Raw genomic sequence first — 18,418 nt, forward strand, 5'->3', positions numbered from 1 at the left:
ACACACTTTGTACAGTCCAGCATCTTTATGCTCTTTATACTTAATCATGGAAAGCACAGCAGAGTACAGATCGTGCAAAACAGTAAAACATCCTAAACACAATGTCCTTCACTAGCTCACCCTGTCCTTGGGGCAGGGATCATCTGTGTTCTGTCAGGCAGGATCTTCCACAACTTTACCTACCCTGCCCCTGCAGCAGCCTGTTATCTTAATCTGATGCAAAATGGCTCTATCCACCCAGCTCCTGCCCATGAGTCCCTTTATAAATTCCTGCTGGGAGTCACCTGCTTCTTTTATTTTCCTCCTGCTAACTTTGCACTTACAAACTCCTTTTCCTTCAGACAAGAAGTGGAAGTTTCTTCTGCGAGTTTGAGCTATCACATTCTCTCAAGATACTTTACTTTAAATAAATGTTCCTTGAATGCTGATGACTCACCGTAGTCTCTGGCCTGGCAGACACACAATAGAACCCTGTTAACTCATGGGGGATCCACATACATGTAGACTTTTCATGATACAATAATTACATGATACAATTTCTTAAAACTGTCCACAATTCAAAAGTGGTAGAGACAGAACCCCCAATTCATCACACAAGGAACAACCTTATTTGCAAGAAAGCGCTGTTAAATGGAATGGAACATTTGCTCATATCTATTTGTGTGGCAGGTACCCCTTTAATAGTGGTACTGGCTCAGTAGGGTTCACAAATTGTGGGGAATGGACTCTGAACAAGGCAGCCTCTCAGAGGGGAGTGAGCTATGGATGTAGATTTAGTTATAGCAAGAGAGAACCTACAATGCAGGATATCCTTCAGAAGGTACGTGGTTATTAGGGAGAAAGTCCAGGACACCATCTCAGTCCAGTAGTCCTTAACACAAGTGCATTCCTTTCTCTTAGTGCGTTTTTGTCTTTTTAATGTGAAAGTACGTAATTGTAACCAACAAGAGATAGAAGAGATCAAGCTTATTACATTCAGAGGGGTAGCCGTGTTAGTTTGTATCCACAAAAACAATGAGGAGTAACAGATTTATTTGGGCATAAGTTTTCATAGGTAAAACCCCCCCACTTCTTCAGATGCATGGAGTGAAATTTATAGAAACAAGCATAAATATATATTGGCACATGAAGAGGACGGGAGTTACCTTACAAGTGGAGAACCAATATTGAAAGCCAATTTAGTCAGGGTGGATATGGTCCACTCCCAATAATGGATGAGGAGCTGTCAATACCAAGAGAGGGAAAACTGCTTTTGTAGTGAGCCAACCACTCCCAGTCCCTATTCAAGCCCAAACTGATGGTGTTAAGTTTGCAAATGAGTTGTAGCTCAGCAGTTTCTCTTTGAAGTCTGTTTTTGAAGTTTTTTTTGTTGAAGTATGGCTACTTTTAAATCTGTTATTGAGTGTCCAGGGAGATTGACATATTCTCCTACTGGCTTTTGTATGTTACCATTCCTGATGTCTGATGTGTGTCCATTTATCCTTTTACGTAGAGACTGTCCTGTTTGGCCAATGTACATGGCAGAGGGGCATTGCTGGCACATGATGGCATATATCACATTAGTAGATGTGCAGGTGAATGAGCCTCTGATAGCGTGGCTGGTGTGGTTGGGTCCTATAATGGTGTTGCTAGAGTAAATATGGGGACAGAGAAGGCAGCGGGGTTTGATACAGGGGTTGGTTCCTGGGTTGGGGTTTCTGTGGTGTTGTGTGTAGATGCTGGTGAGTATTTGCTTCAGGTTGAGGGGCTGTCTGTAAGTGAGGATTGGCCTGCCTCCCAAGGCCTGTGAGAGTGGGGGATCATTTTCCAGGATGGGTTGTAGATTGTTGATGATGCACTGGAGAGGTTTTAGCTGGGGGCTGTACGTGATGGCCAGTGGTGTTCTGTTATTTTCCTTGTTGGGCCTGTCCTGTAGTAGGTGCTTCTGGGTAACCATCTCATTTTGTCAATCTGTTTCCTCACTTCCCCAGGTGGGTGTTGTAGTTTTAAGAATGCTTGATAGAGATCTTGTAGGTGTCTTTCTTTGTCTAAGGGATTGGAGCAAATGCGGTTGTATCTTAGAGCTTGGCTGTAGACAATGGATCATGTGATGTGGTCTGGATGAAAGCTGGAGGCATGTCAGTAGGTTTCCGGTATAGGGTGGTGTTTGAGACAATCACTTCTTTGCACTGTAGTGTCCAGGAAGTGGATCTCTTGTGTGGACTGGTCCAGGCTGAGGTTGATGGTGGGGTGGAAATTGTTGAAATCCAGATGGAATTCTTCAAGGGCCTCCTTCCTGTGGGTCCATATGATGAAGAGATAATCAATGTAGCATAATTAGAGAAGGGGCATTAGGGGGCGAGAGCTGAGGAAGTGTTTTTCTAAGTCAGCCATAAAAATGTTTGCATACTGTGGGGCCATGTGGGTACCCATAGCAGTGCCGCTGACTTGAATGGTATAAGTTCTCCCCAAATCTGAAATGTTTGTGGGTGAGGACAAAGTCACAAAGCTCAGCCACCAGGTGTGCTGCGGCCTCATCAGGGATACTGTTCCTGACAGCTAGTAGTCCATCCTCGTGTGGAATATTGGTGTAAAGAGCTTCTACATCCATGGTGGCCAGGATGGTGTTTTCAGGAAGATCACCAATGCATTGTAGTTTCCACAGTAGTGTCTCGAAGATAGCTAGGAGTGCTGGCAGCGTAGGGTCTGAGGAGAGATAATAGCCAGATAATCCTGCTGTAAGAGTGCCAATGCCTGAGATGATGGGGCCTCCAAGATTTCCAGGTGTATGGATCTTGGGTAGCAGATAGAATACCTCTGGTCCAGGCTCTAGGGGTGTGTCTGTGTAGATTTGTTCCCATGCTGTAGCAGGGAGTTTCTTGAGCAGATGGTGTAGTTTCTTTTGGTACTTCTCAGTGGGATCGGAGGATAGTGGCCTGTAGAATGTGGTATTGGAGAGTTGTCTGGCAGCCTCCTGTTCATAATCCGACCAGTTCATGATGACTGCAGCACCTCCTTTGTCAGCCCCTTTGATTATAATGTCAGAGTTGTTTCTGAGGCTGTGGATGGCGTTGCGTTCTGTACAGCTGAGGTTATGGGGCAAGTGATGCTGTTCGTGCACAGGCTGAAATTGTGAACATCTGCAGAAGCACTCTGTGTAGAAGTCCAGTTTGTCATTTCGACCATTGGGAGGAGTCCACACAGAATTCTTCTTCTGGTAGTGTTGGTAGGAGGGTTCCTGTAGGTCAGTGCTCTGTTCAGTGGTGTGTTGAAAATATTCCTTGAGTCAGAGACGGCGAAAGTAAGCTTCCAGATCACTGCAGAACTGTATCATGTGGGTAGGGGTGGTGAGGAGAAAGAGAGTCCCTGAGATAGGACAGACTTTTCTGCCGGGCTGTGTGTGGTTGGACAGATTAACAATATTGTTGGGTGAGTTAAGGGTACCAGTGTTGTAGCCTCCTGTGGCATGTAGGAGTTTAGATAGTTTACTGTCCTTTTTCCTCTGTAGAGAAGTAAAGTATGCATTGTAAATGGCTTGTCTTGTTTTTGTAAAGTCCAGCCACGTGGAAGTTTGTGTGGAAGGTTGGTTTTGTATGAGAGTCTCCAGTTTTGAGAGCTTATTATGGTATTTTCAGAATGGCCGTCAGGTGGTTTGTAGACGTAGATTTGAAGGCAAGATGGGCTATTATAATTGCTTATTCTAACCCCCTTATTAAGATAGGCTATAGAATTTCACCCAGTAAATTTGCACATAGACCCCATTAACGTATGTTGGCAAAGTAGGAATTGTTTAGAAAGACATCCAGTCTTAATTTTAAGGTCTCTGAGAGATGGAGAATTGATTACGTCCCTTTGTAATCTTTTCCTTTTATTAATTATTCTCATGGTTAAAAATTGGCATCTTATTTCAGTTTTAACTTTGTACTTCATCTATTAAAATACAGATACTGTTACTGTGTGTTTCAGTCTTGACTCTTTTCATAGGCTGATGCAGATGGACCAGACTTTACTACTACTTACAAAAATACCAAGCAAGCTGTCAATGTAAGTATAAGCATGTAGACTTCAGCAATCTTTTAAGATGAGCTCCTATGTTAATATGTAATTATTTTGAAAGATTAACTAAAAATATCTTTTTTTTAAACAGTACACTTGGTTTTAAGGTAACTTGAAAAATGGTGTGTCTAGAATTGATTATTCATTTTTAAATGGGAACTGATGAATTTTTAATTGGTTCTTAGCTAAGTGACAATGCCAATTTCTGACAATAGTTTTTGTGGGATGTGATTTGTTAAAAGTGAGGAGGAGGTGTACTCTAGAGTAGTAAACTTGTTAATATATCAAATGGGAACATATTTGTGGTAGAAAAGTAAAAGCTCTTAGAAGCAGAGTGGGGAGGAACAGTTGTGCTATGTAAATGCTCTGGGTGGCTTTTAAATTATGACGTGAGCCAAGCAGGCTCTAGCACTGTACTGTCCCAAGTGGACACAGGAGACAGTGTCACAGAGAAGCTACTCCTTGATTGGAGGAAGAGTTCTTCACAATGTTTCCTTGGTGGATAGACTGCGCCCCAGGTGAACTAGCTCAGCTCTATTTTCCCCACCCCCTTTCAGTATCCTTTTGAAGCAAGCAAGCCAGCTCTGTACACAACCCAGATCACATGGACGATAGCGAGCAGCTCCCGTGCAGATGTAGTATAGAAGAGTACTTGCTTATTTGCAGGGGCAACTCACCTTTTGAACCTCATTAAGTGATGAAATACCATATATTCTTGTTCATAAGCCGAATTTTTTTAGTAAAAAAGGGAAGCACCAGAGAAGGGGGTCGGCTTATGAATGGGTATAGAGAGGGAGAGGTGGGACACAGTCCCTCCCCCCAACAGAGGGAGAAAGGAGAAGCAGCACAGCCAGCAGAGACAGAAGGGAAGAGGAGGGGCCAGAGTCTCTCTGCTTCTGACCACGCTGCTCTCCCCCCCCAGCCTCCGAAGCAGCTGCAGTTCCAGGGCTGGCAGGCTGCAGCTGTGCCGCTTGGCCCCGCCCCCCAGACCAGGCTGCGGCTGTGCCGCCCAGCCTGCCGTAGCACACTGCGGCTGTGCCGCCTGGCCCAGCCCGCTGGAACATGCTGCGGCCGTGCCGCCCGGTCTGGCCCGCCAGAGCAGGCTGTGGCTGTGCTGCCCAGCCTGCTGGAGCAGCTCCAGCCAGGTCAGAGACATTCTCCCCGGCCCTCCCCAGATAAGGTGGGAAGGGAGAGTGGGGGTGTCCCGGGCTAGGGGTCATGTGGGGGGTGGTAATGGGTTACTCCCCTGACTCCCAGCTTCTCCCCTGCCAAAAAATTTCCCCACCAGTTGCTGTCCCGGCCCGTCAGGGTAAGCAGCTAGCATGCTGGGACACTTTGTTTACTTAGGTTTACCTCCCTGACTGCGGACGCTTGAGGTAAACAAACCATCTCGGACCACCAGCGGCTTATCCTGATGGCACGGGAGCCAAAGTTTGCTGACCCCTGAATTACAGGGTCGGCTTATGAACGGGTTATAAAAATTTTCCATTTTTACTTATCCATCTTGGGGGAGGGTGGGTCGGCTTATAAACAAACCAGCTTATGATCAAGTATATACAGTATGCACTTCAGAGATGAGGGGGGAAGGCCAGAGGGACCATGGTTGTTAATAATATAAATATTTGCCAAAAGTTAATACAGTACAAGGCAATACCATGCTAACTTACATTCTGTCATATTTTAATGGTATAGATTTTAGTGACAACCACTATAGCTCACCCTCTATTGTGGATGCATTGTTTGAAGCCTTTTATTATCCTAGAACTTCACCTAGATGTAGTAGGGGCTCTAGACAGAAACAGCTGTGTGTCCTTGGATGGCTTTTTCAGAGCCCTAGTTAAACATGCAATGCTTTCTGATCCTGAGCTGTGACATGGAGAAGGATTAAGCAGTATAAACTAATATTAATACTGTATATTATATTCACCTAAGTAGCGCTAGTTAAAAATCCAGATTCACATCAAATAGCATATTTTATATGTGGCACAGAATGTGGTATAATGTCCTTGTAGGATCGTCTTGTATCATTCTAAGCTTTCATGTGACAGAATTTTGGCGCCTTTCTTCTCTATTGCTATGCAATGCTATGTTGGTCAAAAATGTAGGATTACATGAGTAGAGAGTAAGTAATTTTTTCTACATTTCAGTGGTGATAATTTTGAATTAGTCATACAAACACATAACGTACCAGTATGATATGTTTTAGTTAATATTACCATTTCCCCCCTTCCCCCCTCTCTCTCTCATATCATGTTAGGTGTCCTTTTCATCTTTGGATCTAGTACTCCACACAGAAGCCTTACTTTCCATCATGAACTTTGTCACATATAGTGTTCCATCAGGTGGTCTTACCAGCTCTGATAAGGGATTTGACCCAAAACCTCAAAGAGAGGAACAAAAAAGCGCTGTTCTCAAAGCAGGTATTGTGATATTGGAAATTCCATGTCTTTTATTTGTGATTCAGTAGCATGCCAGCTGCTGTCAATCAACATTGTTTGCAAGCAACACAGAGCAGTTCATCTGGCAACACATTAGTCACACACCCAGTTGTACATGGAAAAAGACAATAGTAACTCACAATGCTAAATATCTGTTTGAACAAAAATCACAGAAGATGAGTTTCTAAGGATATTGACTCTTCTTTTTGGTAATTGCTAAAAACTTTCTTGTTGCACAAATACTACTAGCATTAGGTATTTTCCCAGATAGTGAATTAATTTTTACAGACCGTTATCTTGACTGGTTAATTTGCCTGACATTCACATCCACCAAAAGTCTAAAATAAACAAAGTTGGCTTTATCAATGGTTAAGCTATTTCATTAGTATGAATTAGTGAGATTAGGTATGATCATTTCACACTCCCACTTCTTCTCCATTAGCCTCTTGGATAACTTTAATCACCTGAATGAATTAAAACTGGTCACTTGACAAATACATTTCTTTACTATTCCTTATAGGTAGATAAAGTAGTATCCTAATTGAATATTAACAATGGTTGTGAAAAACTAGGGTGATTCTAGTAAAAGATGACAAGGTAGCTGCCATAGTATGTATACCCCTTCACTGCATTTTTCAAACATGTAGCAAGAACTTGTTGGTAGCTTTAACATCTCACTGAAGGAGACAGCATGATAAGTTGAAAAGGCCAGACTAACTTCCTGCAAAACTTATTGGAGCTGCAGAGGATGAGGCATCGTTGTCAGATGTCTTCACTGAACTATGACTCATCAAAACTCACTACACATTACAGTAGTGAAACATACCTGAAGTGTGGTGCTTCATAAGTGTATGTGCCACAACCTCCTCTTGCTGCCTAATATGACAATTCCATATGAATGCTTGCATCTTTTGAAATTTCACCGTGTATTTGCCAACTTTCAGACTATACGGAAACACAGTTTATAAGAGGAATCCTAAACCACATTTTCTATTTGTGTTATGCTCGTATCAGCAAGTACTAGTGAACAGTAAAGAGAGTTTTGTTAGAAGCTATTTAAGGATTGGCTAGTTTGGGTTTTTTTAGGGTTATTTTTAAGCCTGATAGGCTTGAGCTTGAAATTGGCTGATTGTCCTAATTGGTCTTGGTCTGTGGCTTAGGAGCTGCTTTTCTTCCTACACCTGAAGGCTTTCCTTTCTGTCCAGGATAGACAGTGTTGAGAGTGATTTCTCACCACACTGTGAAGTCTAGTTTTCTTTCCTGAATGTAAAGAATGAACTACAAACTGTGTTTGGAATTATACTATTCTCAGAGGCAGGGCCGGCTCCAGGCACCAGCCCACCAAGCTTGTGCTTGGGGCGGCACCTGGAGGGGGGAGGCGCGGCGCTCTGGCCGCCGGGGAGAGCGGGGCCACAGCCGGGCTCGCCGCCCTCCCCCCCGGGCTCCGGCCGCCCTCCCCCCCGCTCCAGCTGCCCTCCCCCCCGCGGGGGGGGGGCGCGGCCGGAGGCTTTTTTGCCTGGGGCGGCAAAAAAGCCAGAGCTGGCCCTGCTCAGAGGAAGTTTCAAATGAGGCATAAATATGGAAAATGTAACCATATTCTGTTTTGAAGTGATTGCTATGCCTATATTTCATTTGGCTGCTGTTTTTGTCCCGGAACAATGATCAGTCTTCTACACAATGTAATCAAATTTTGCCGTAGCTTTGATCAAATAGAGTTAAAATTTCCAAGGTGTTGCAATAGATAACTTTTGAACAGTGTGTATATATAAACCTTAATTACTACAAGATGATTTGCATCTGTTATATTACTGAGATGAATGTGCGCTCTTCTGACCATGGTTATTTCTGCTATATAGTATTTAGTGATGCAGCCCATGAAGATGTATATGACTTGAAACTTACTGCAAAGCTGAATGCATTCAACATTTTTGTCTGTGATCAGAAATGTAACATTGCAGATATTAAAATACAAGGTAAGTTATCAGTTAAGTATTTTGACTAGTAGAGTTTAAAGAGATGCATCATTGCTTTTCCCCCTAAGTTTTTAAAACGCTACTGTAGAAGTTGTACATTAATATTTCAATAGCATTTATTTAAATTTTTAACAGGAGATGAGAGAGCAACTGAGCATTAATCTGAGATTTTTAATAGCCAAGATAAATGTGTGATGGAGGAAAATGTATTTGGCAAAGTGCTTAGTTTTTAATGGGGTGAATTAAAAAAACTTGAGTCGCTAACTCACTAGAAATACTGTGGACTTGAAATTCTCTAAGAGTTAGGCACTCATCAGTGTTAGTAACTGGTACTCAACCCTGTATTTTCAGAGAAAGTTAGAAATGGTCTTGTCTCTTCATCACTAACTAAGACTATGTGGTAGAGGGCATAAAGCAAATTGTTAGATCAGAAACTCCTAAGGTTGAACAGCTTGTACCATTTTTGCTAAAATTCAAGAAAGAATGTGTTTTTATTAATGTATTTATTTGAAGATCCTATTGTATCAGAATCCCTTACTGTGTTTTATACCTGTTGTTACTATGAACTAAAATTGGATTTTTTTCATCAGGAATGGATGCTTCTGTTTCTATGAAAACTAAAAAGATAAAGGTTTTTTCCAGACTTGAGGACATCATAATCACAAATGTTGATCCAAAGACCATTCATAAAAAGGTGACTTGTGCAATGAGACAAGATTATAGAAATGATGATTTTTAAAAATATATACATTGATTAAACAGAGCACAATCAATTGCTTAATAAATTTTATTGAGATATGTATGTGGAAGACAAATGTGTTGCTTCAAAAATTGTCAAATTAAAAAATGAAGGAGTTAAAAACTACATTTATACCAGGGAAATAAAATATTTTCTTTTGAATATTTCATTATTTGCTTAGGTTAGTGTTTTGATATCCCCTTTGGCAAAATGACTAAAATCTCCAGTAAGACAGAAATAGCTAAATGAGATAATAGAATTGACTGGATTCACTCAAACTTGTGTATCCAGCTATGCTGTATTAAACATAGAATCATAGAAATGTAGGACTGAAAGGAACCTCGGTAGGTCATGTAGACCATCCTGACAGGTGTTTGTCTAACCTGTTTTTAAAACCTCCAGTGATAGAGATTCCATGCCCCTTCACCCCCATGTCATTTGTTTCAGTGCTTAACTACCCTTTCAGTTAGGAAACTTTACCTAATGTCTAAACTAAATCTCCCTTGCTGTAAATTAAGCCCATTAATACTTGTCCTGTCCTCAGTGGCTAAGGAGAATAATTTATTTTTCTCTTTATAACAACCTTTTATGTACTTGAAGACTCTTTATCAAGTTCCTCCTCAAGGTCATGTTTTCTAGACCTTAGATCACTTTTGTTGCTCTCCTCTGTTTCTCCAATTTGTCCACATCTTTCCTAACTGTGGTGCCAAGAACTGGACACAGTGTTGCAGCTGATGCCTTATCAGCACTGAGTAGAGTGGAAGAATCCCTTCTCGTGTCTCAGAATGTTTACTTTTTTTTGTGAGAGTATTTAATTGTTGACTCATATTTACTTTGTGATCCACTATAACCCCCATATAATTTTTTGCAGTTCTTCTTCCTAGGCAGTCATTTTTCATTTTGTATTTGTGCAGTTGATTATTCCTTCCTAAGCATAGTACTATGCATTTGTCCTTATTGAATTGCATCCTATTTAGTTCAGACCATTTCTTTAGTTGAAGATAATTTTCAATTGTAATTCTGTTCTGTCCCTCCTAGCTTGGTGTTGTCCTCAAACTCTGCCATTTTCCAAATCTTTATGAAGATACTGAATAGAACCAAACTCAGGACAGATATTTACGGACCCCACTTGATATGCCTTTCCAGCTTGACTATGAACCATTGATAGCTACTGTCCGCCAGTACTCAAAGATAATCACTGATGGCTCAGAGATCTCTTTAGCAAGATCTTTCTTAAGATGTACTTTGTTAGGCCCTGCTGACTTGAAGATATCGAATTGTCTAAGTAATTCCTAACTTGTTCATTTCCAGTTTGAGCCTCAGATCCTATCCCATTTACACTGATGTTGACCATATTAGTCGTCTGATCACTGCTAATTTTTTTGGTGAAAACTGAAACACAAAAGGCATTTAACGCTGTGTTTTCTGTTACTGTCTTTTCCTCCTCATTGAGTAATGGGCCTACCCTGTCCTCTGTCTTTCTCTTGTTTCTAATGTATTGGTAAAATGTTTTCTTGTTACTGTTTGCCTCTCATTTTGTGTCTTGGCCTTTCTCATTTTGTCCCTACATGTTTGTGGTGGTTTTTTTTATATTCATCCTTCATAATTTGAACTGGTTTCCACCTCTTGTATGACTCTTTTTTGAATATTAGGTCATTAAAGATCTCCTGGTTGAGCCAGGGTAGTCTCTTATCATACTTCTCATCTTTCCTCAGCATTGGGATGGCTTGCGCTTGTGTCCTTAATAATGTCTCTTTAAAGAACTGCCAACTCTCCTGAACTCTGTTTTATCCCTTAGACTTGTTTTCCACAGGATTTTACCTACCAATTCTCTGAGTTGGCTAAAGTCTGCTTTGTTAAAGACCATTGTCTTAATTCTACTGTTTGCCTTCCTACCATTCCTTAGAATTATGAACTCATCATTTCATGATCACTTTCACCCAAGGTACCTTCCATCTTCAAATTCTCAACCAATTCATCCTATTTGTCAGAATCAAATCTAGAATAGCCTGTCCCTTTGTTGCTTTCTTCACCTTCTGCAATAAAAAGTTGTTTCCAGTGCATTCCAAAAACTTGTTGGATAATCTCTACCCTGCTGTATTATTTTCCCAATAGATGTCTGGATGATTGAAGTCCCCCATTACCACCAAGTCACATATATTGCTTGTTAATACACTTGTGGTTACATCCTATTTGTTTTAGACAGCTTGTGTTACATTCTTGGGCTGTGACAGAATTAACAAAAGGTTACACCAGGATACTAAATACGTATATGTAATAAAATAGCTCAATTCAATTCTTCCAGGCTGTCTCCATAATGGGAGATGAAGTGTTTCGATTCAAAATGGTCCTTTATCCAAACGCTACTGAAGGAGAAGACTACACTGATATGTCCAAGGTGGATGGTAAAATGTGTCTAAAAGTGGGCTGCATTCAGATAGTTTATCTCCATAAATTCTTCATGTCACTTCTGGTAAGATGTTACTAGCATGTATAATTTGGTACATTTAGTTTCAGTTAATAGTTTCTATGCTGCCCAAAAATGCAAGACAGAAACCTGTTTTATGCCGTGTTGTTGTAGCTGTGGTGGTCCCAGGATATGAGAGACACGAGCTGGGTGAGGTAATATATTTTATTGGACCAACTTCTCTCACCAGCAGAAGTTGGTCTAATAAAAGATTTTACCTCACTCACCTTGTCTCTCTGAAACATAAACATGTAAGACCAAGTTCCTTACCCTGAAGACATGATGTTTTAGAAGTTGCACCACTCAGCGAGAGGTTGATAAATATGAAGGGGAATGATGAAGAACAAGAGTGATATGGTGACTTAGTTTTGGCATGTACAAATAGTTGAATGTGAGTGTAAACCCTTCAGATGTAGATATCTTATCAGCCAAAAGTACAACTACTAGACATAAATGTACACAGTGCATCCTGCTTTAGATGCATGTTCCAAGTAGGGTTGAATTCAACAATGAGTACCCCTGAGTACCCTGCTTAGCTAGCAGATGATCGTGTAAATGAGGCAGATAGACTTAAGAATTGTGAACTCCAACTTGACTATATTTTAGCAGGGACCAGGGCCAGTGAGAGCGCAAATGGATTAGGCAGGTGCCACAGCCAGCCCCCACTGACAACCTCTGCTTCAGCAGCCTATTGAGTACCTTGAGCTTGTCACCTGGCAGCTCTGCCCCAGTCACCCACCCAGTATCCTGGCATGCTTCACAGGCACCCTCTGCCTAGGAATGAGGGAAGGGCTCAGGGGCTGGCAGTGCAGGGCAGAGGCAGGTGCTTGGGTCAGGCCTGGCCATTACCTATAATGATTCCAATCATGGCGTTGTCCAGGGAGAAATAGCAGCTCCGCTGAGCCCCAATCCCTGGGAGGGCCGCAGGGCCAATACTCCAGAGGCCTTGACACCCATGGGTGGCAGGATGTGGCGGCTCATAGTGGGAATGGCTGTGAACCCTCCAGCCACTACCTCTCAGGGCTGGCCTCTTCTCATCTTCTGCCCAGCGGCTCCACTTTGCCCTCTGCCACTTCGCTAGCCGCCACTGGTGTCCGCGTTGCAGCGCCCTCCCATGCTGCCCCCAGCTCCACCCATAACTGCGCCGGCGGACCACCCGGGACTGTGTTGCAGCCCACGGTTTGGGAACCCTAATGTAAAGTACTTATTTTTGTGCTACGCGAGATAATGCTGTTTTCCAACAGAACTTCCTGAACAATTTCCAAGCAGCAGAGGAAGCCCTGAGTGCAGCTACAGTCCAGGCTGCAGAAATGGCTGCTTCCAGCATGAAAGATTTTGCTAAGAAGAGCTTCCGCCTTTCAATGGATATCAACTTAAAAGCTCCGGTTGTAGTCATCCCTGAGTCTTCAGTCTCCCATAATGCTCTGGTAGCAGATCTTGGTTTGATCAGAGTTCAGAATGAATTTAAATTGGACTTCACAGATAAATCTTCAGTTCCTCCAGTCATTGACAACATGGATGTGCAACTAACTCATTTGAAGCTATCAAGGTATAAACTACTGTGTTTCCCTTGATACTGAATGTTTATAATTGGTGTTGGAAAACAGTTAAAGTGCCAACCGTGCTCTGCATAGAGTAAGAAGATAAAGCCTGTGCCTCAAAAAATGTAATACCTAAACAGGTTGTACGGATGTAATGGGAGAGGGGGAAGTTGTGCAATGGGAAAGCAAAGTGGTTGATTGAAGAGGCTCAATATGTTAATTTTAAATTTGCTTTTTAAAAAAAAAAATTTTTTTTTTTTTTAGTTTCTTTTCTATTTAACACAATTTTTTTAGAGGATATGAGTAGGATTCTTAGGTTTCCTGGAATGACAAAACTGTTTTTTTTTTTTTTAAATACTTGTCTTGGGTTCTTTGGAATTCACACATGAACAGTACAAAGGGCCTTGTGGTTAATTTGTAAACTTACCATCAAGGCACTACCTTTCACTACCAGAATACAGATAAACATTCACACACAGGCTCATATCTTCTGTAGAATTTTATATATACTTCTATTTTGTGCATCATAAATGTAAAATAAGTAGAAATAAATTAATACATTATTTCTGGGAGAACACTCTTGTTATGTAGAGTACTAGAGATGAATGTATTCCATATACTGGCCAGGAACATACGATTGTTGGCCTTGCCACAGTAGTTTTTGCTGACAAGCTAATGTTTGCCTACAATTATTGCATAGTGGTACCTGTGATACTACACTAACCTATACTTTACATAGAAAAGAAGTGCACAACTGCAGAGATTGTGTGATATCTGTGGAAATCTTTACTTGCTAGTGGCAACCACTATATTCTTTTCTCATGAATGCATAAACTAAAACATGTGGTTTGAGCATTGGCATGCTAAACCCAGGGTTGTGAGTTCAATCCTTGAGGGGGCCATTTAGGGATCTGGGGCAAAAATCTGTCTGGGGATTGGTCTTGCTTTGAGCAGGGGGTTGGACTAGTTGACCTCCTGAGGTCCCTTCCAACCCTGATATTCTATGATTAAGATATGATTCTGAGTTGAGATTTGAATGCTCTTTATCGCTGTAGTCCAATGAAAAGGCTGAAGGGCAAAGGTCCAAGCTCTTGTTTTTGAGCATGGTTTCTGTACAGAAATCTAGGTTTTCACCTGCTCCATTCTCTTCTAATTTCCCAGCTACTCATGGAGAAGTAGGGGATGAACTGTATGTCATGAGAGATTCAATAGATGTTACTTTTAATCTTTTTCTGTGTGTTTTCAGGAGTATTATACCCACCACTTTTCAACCAGATGTTGAAATTTTACAGCCAGTAAATCTGGTTTTGTCAGTCCAGAGAAATTTAGCAGCAGCTTGGTATCGCGATATTCCAGCAATTGGGATCAAAGGAGACCTAAAACCTATGCAGGTAACGCCACGGCAAACTAATTGTTGCATTTTAAGTAGTAATAGATATCTGTAATGATTAGGCAGATCTTGTAAACTTTAGCAGGGGCGGCTCCAGGTACCAGCGCACCAAGCGCGTGCCTGGGGCAGCAAGCCGCGGGGGGCGGCCTGCCGGTCGCTGTGGGGTCGGCAGTCAGGGAGCCTTCGGCGGCATGCCTGTGAGAGGTCCGCCGATCCCGCGGCTTCGGCGGCGGGTACACCGAATCTGCGGGACCAGCGGACCTCCCGCAGGCATGCCACCGAATCTGCGTTACCAGCCAGACCTCCCGCAGGTGCGCCGCCGAAAGCCGCCTGACTGCCGTGCTTGGGGCGGCAAAATACATAGAGCCGCCCCTGCACTTTAGGTTCTTGATGCTTACAAAATACTGGTTTATTTGGTACCAGGGTGTTCCTTGGCTGTCTCTCAGTCATGTACAATTCCACCCTGACAGTGATCTGATGTGGTTGTAGTGCTAGGTGTTGTTTGGCTTCATTGTAGTCAGATGACCAATACTTAGCGATTTGGGTGCATGATACAATAAACAAAATAAAATGAAGTCTATATTTAGGATCAGCTGATCCTGGCAGAGCTCAAATACCATAGTCTTGTGGATTAATAGCCAGCAGTATCCATCCGCATGAGTTTCCCTTTATTAAGCAGCAACTTAACACAAGCAGATCAAACCTGGCTGCTTTATCATAGAAAGAAAGAAAACTGCTTTGCTAGAATCCAGAAGCTAAGTTGCAGGCTCTGAAACTGAGCTTAGTTTGACTGCCCTGTATTGCACAGTTATTTGAGTGAATGTTAAGTCTTTATCAGTTTTTATTGTAAATAGAAATCATCAGACCTCAGCTTTATCCTCTCACTTTCTTTTCCCATCATTTTCACAATGTAGCAAGAGTCCCACTTTAATGGCCTCAAGAGTCCCAAATTTTAGCCAGGAATCAGAGTAGGGGTTGCCCTAACCCCTGTACCAGTAAGGAGGAGGGAATTGATATATCAGGCCTTTTTGGCCAGGGCTACCACAGGAGTCTTCTTGTACTACCATGATCCTTCTGGGATTGGAGAGGTCTGTCCTATGGCCAGAATCCATCAGTGGCATGGCACAAGGTGGGGTACATGGCACAAAAGGAGGCCCAGTGTAGTTACTTAAATGTTGTAAGACCTAAATGGATTAACAGCATACATTTCTAGAGACTTTAAGAATTGTCCTGTAAAGGTGTATTGCTGTTTCTTGTAAATAGTATTAATAATTATATATTCATAACATTCTATTTTGCATTAGGATTCCTTAATGTTGAATTACTTATTTACTTGGTCATAAAAAGAGTTGCGTCCTAATTTAACACTTCCCAGACTTAATGTTGCCTGCTTTTCTTTTCATTGGCAAAGCAATTCTGTTCCATATGGAATTAACTCACTCTTTTATTAAATAATTATTAAGTTATGTGGGGCCAGCAAGCGTTTGAAAGTGATGGACTACGTTCTTTTTGTTTAAATCGAAAAGAAGCAAATGGTATCTTGGAAAAAGGAAAAATATTCTTCATCTTAGAATTTTTAGACTTCTTCAGCCAAAATTGTTGTTTTTCAATCAAATTACAACCTTCTTCACAGAGGAAACATCCCTTAATTAGAATGTTGGTAGGAATTGCTGGAAAGAAAAGACCTTCACTAACATGGAATGAATTGGACTGAAGTGTCTAGGTTGGGTGATGTGGTGATGGTACTACTAATAAAGAGGCAAGTTCTCAATATGTGTTGATGAGTATCTTCACTGGAAATAGTTATGTGTTTTACAATTTACAGATTGCTCTCAGTGAAGATGACCTAACTATCCTCATGAAAATTTTGCTGGATAACCTTGGAGACGCTTCTTCTCAGTCAAGTGCTACAGAACAGACCCTTCAAGAAGCTCAAAAAACAAAAAAGGAAAAAGGTCAAAGTGATTCTTATCTCAATGAAGGTACAACTTTAATCCAAAATCTGGCTTGAGTTCAGAAAAAGATGAGCTGTTTTTAGTTAATAATTGCATGTACTTTGCAAGTATAACATCGGTAAACTAATGAATTGTTCTACCTGCTGACCTTTGCATACATGGAGCTTGTCTGGCATTGCAGTTAAATGCTGGGTATTTTTTCTTTCTTTTGCTTAGTTATTCATTAGAACGTAAATATTGATATTTGCTTTTGGCTTATTGAATTTACAGCTTAATGGATTATGGAGAAGTTACAGAATACAACAAAATCTGTAGCTAAGGGAAGAGTAGTGATGCTACTATGAAGCTGAATAAAAACTGAAGAATATTTATTAAGATATTTATACTTATTGCTTTTGTAAAACAAGTTTCATTTGTCAGGTCAACATAATAAATTGCTTCCATAGATGTAGTTTCTTGAGGTAAAGTGACAACCCGCGCAGACCCTAAATGATAAAACCAAATAGATTCAAAGACATACTTAAATGCGCGTGCTGTTGTATTTAGCTGGAATATATAGGCCCAAAGAGTCAAAGGTGTTAACAAGATCCTGTCACTGTCCACCTTGAAGAGCCTTAAACAAGGTTTAGAGCTTGGTATACAGAGAGGTGTGTTTGCAATGGTACAACTTGCTCAGTACCATTGCAAACACACGTTTAAAAATTCTTTTAACCTTTTATTATGGATACAGAAAAGAAGAAAAATTAGTTAAAACATTTGAAATCTAAAGTATTAAATAAGGATTTCATTTTAGCACCATCTGCTGCTCCCTTTTGTTGGAGAGAGTTTTTAGAAGGAAAAACCTCCTCCTTTGACAGTCAAGACGGTAATAGCTGTTCTTTTGGAGAAAAGAGAAGAAGTTGATAGAGATGGGTTGGTGCTAGTGTTGCTGTTAAAATCTTATCCCATTTCTTAGAAGACAAAACAAGACAGACATGCACAACAGAGAAGAGAAAACAAGAGCAAAGATAGGAAATGCAGCTTCTGGCTCTGGTGTTGACTTTCACTTGCAGAGAGAGTTGCTGTTGGAGAAACACAGGCACAGCTCATGGTCTTATCTATCACGTCCAGAACTGGAAAAAGTGTACTGGCATCAGGCTGTTTAGAGCACTGCTTTTAATTGCCTCTTCCTGGTCACAGGGTAACAGCAGTGTTGCAAAATATACAGTCTTGGCCAGCTTATAATTATGCAGTGGGGAAAAAGGAGTAGGATAGGCAGGGCCAGCTCCAGGGTTTTGGCGGCCCCAAGCAGCCAAACTCAAAAAAAAAAAAAAAAAAAAAAAAGTCGCGATCTGCGGCGGCAGTTCGGCGGGAGGTCCTTCGCTCCGAGCGGGAGTGAGGGACCGTCCCCGTCCGCTGAATTGCCGCCGAATAGCTGGACACGCCGCCCCTCTCCGAAGTGGCCGCCCCAAGCACGTGCTTGGTAAGCTGGTGCCTGGAGCCGGCCCTGAGGATAGGAAAGAGAAGAAATAAAGTGGGGCAGGAAAAGGACACGTGGCAGGCAGAGACACAAATTATCTAATCCCACTAGATGTATGGGATTCAGCTGGAGCCAGTCGAGGTGGCAATGTCATATGGGTCTTTGGCCTCATCTGGTCTGGACATCTTTCATATTGGGATGACAAAGGCTCAGGGTCCCAGAAGATGGTGAGAGTGGCAACCACAATGGTTAAACCAGATCCAGTAGCCAGTATCTTCCCCAAAATCACTTTTTTTTTTTTTTTTTTTTAAAAGGACCCCAGAAAGGAATGATGGGTGGAATAGCCCAGCCTCTCATTTTGTCTACCAATTAGGCCTAGTTTCTGATGAACCTAGTTTGGTTCATTGATTTTTCGGTCTCA

At 41.6% G+C, this 18,418-nt stretch overlaps 1 protein-coding gene across 1 annotated transcript in view; it reads left to right on the forward strand.

Annotated features, from left to right (window-relative positions):
- Window positions 1–18,418, forward strand: part of VPS13C (vacuolar protein sorting 13 homolog C) — a 202,531-nt gene that overhangs the window by 93,212 nt on the left and 90,901 nt on the right. Inside the window, 8 exon segments of the mRNA XM_029910705.1 lie at window positions 3,964–4,023; window positions 6,293–6,455; window positions 8,330–8,446; window positions 9,037–9,140; window positions 11,491–11,658; window positions 12,897–13,201; window positions 14,440–14,584; window positions 16,409–16,565. Of these exon segments, the coding sequence (XP_029766565.1) occupies window positions 3,964–4,023; window positions 6,293–6,455; window positions 8,330–8,446; window positions 9,037–9,140; window positions 11,491–11,658; window positions 12,897–13,201; window positions 14,440–14,584; window positions 16,409–16,565 (1,219 nt within the window).

This window comes from Terrapene carolina, unplaced genomic scaffold (assembly GCF_002925995.2).
Source record: "Terrapene carolina triunguis isolate 2854851 unplaced genomic scaffold, T_m_triunguis-2.0 Scaffold67, whole genome shotgun sequence".
Lineage (NCBI taxonomy): Eukaryota > Metazoa > Chordata > Testudines > Emydidae > Terrapene > Terrapene triunguis.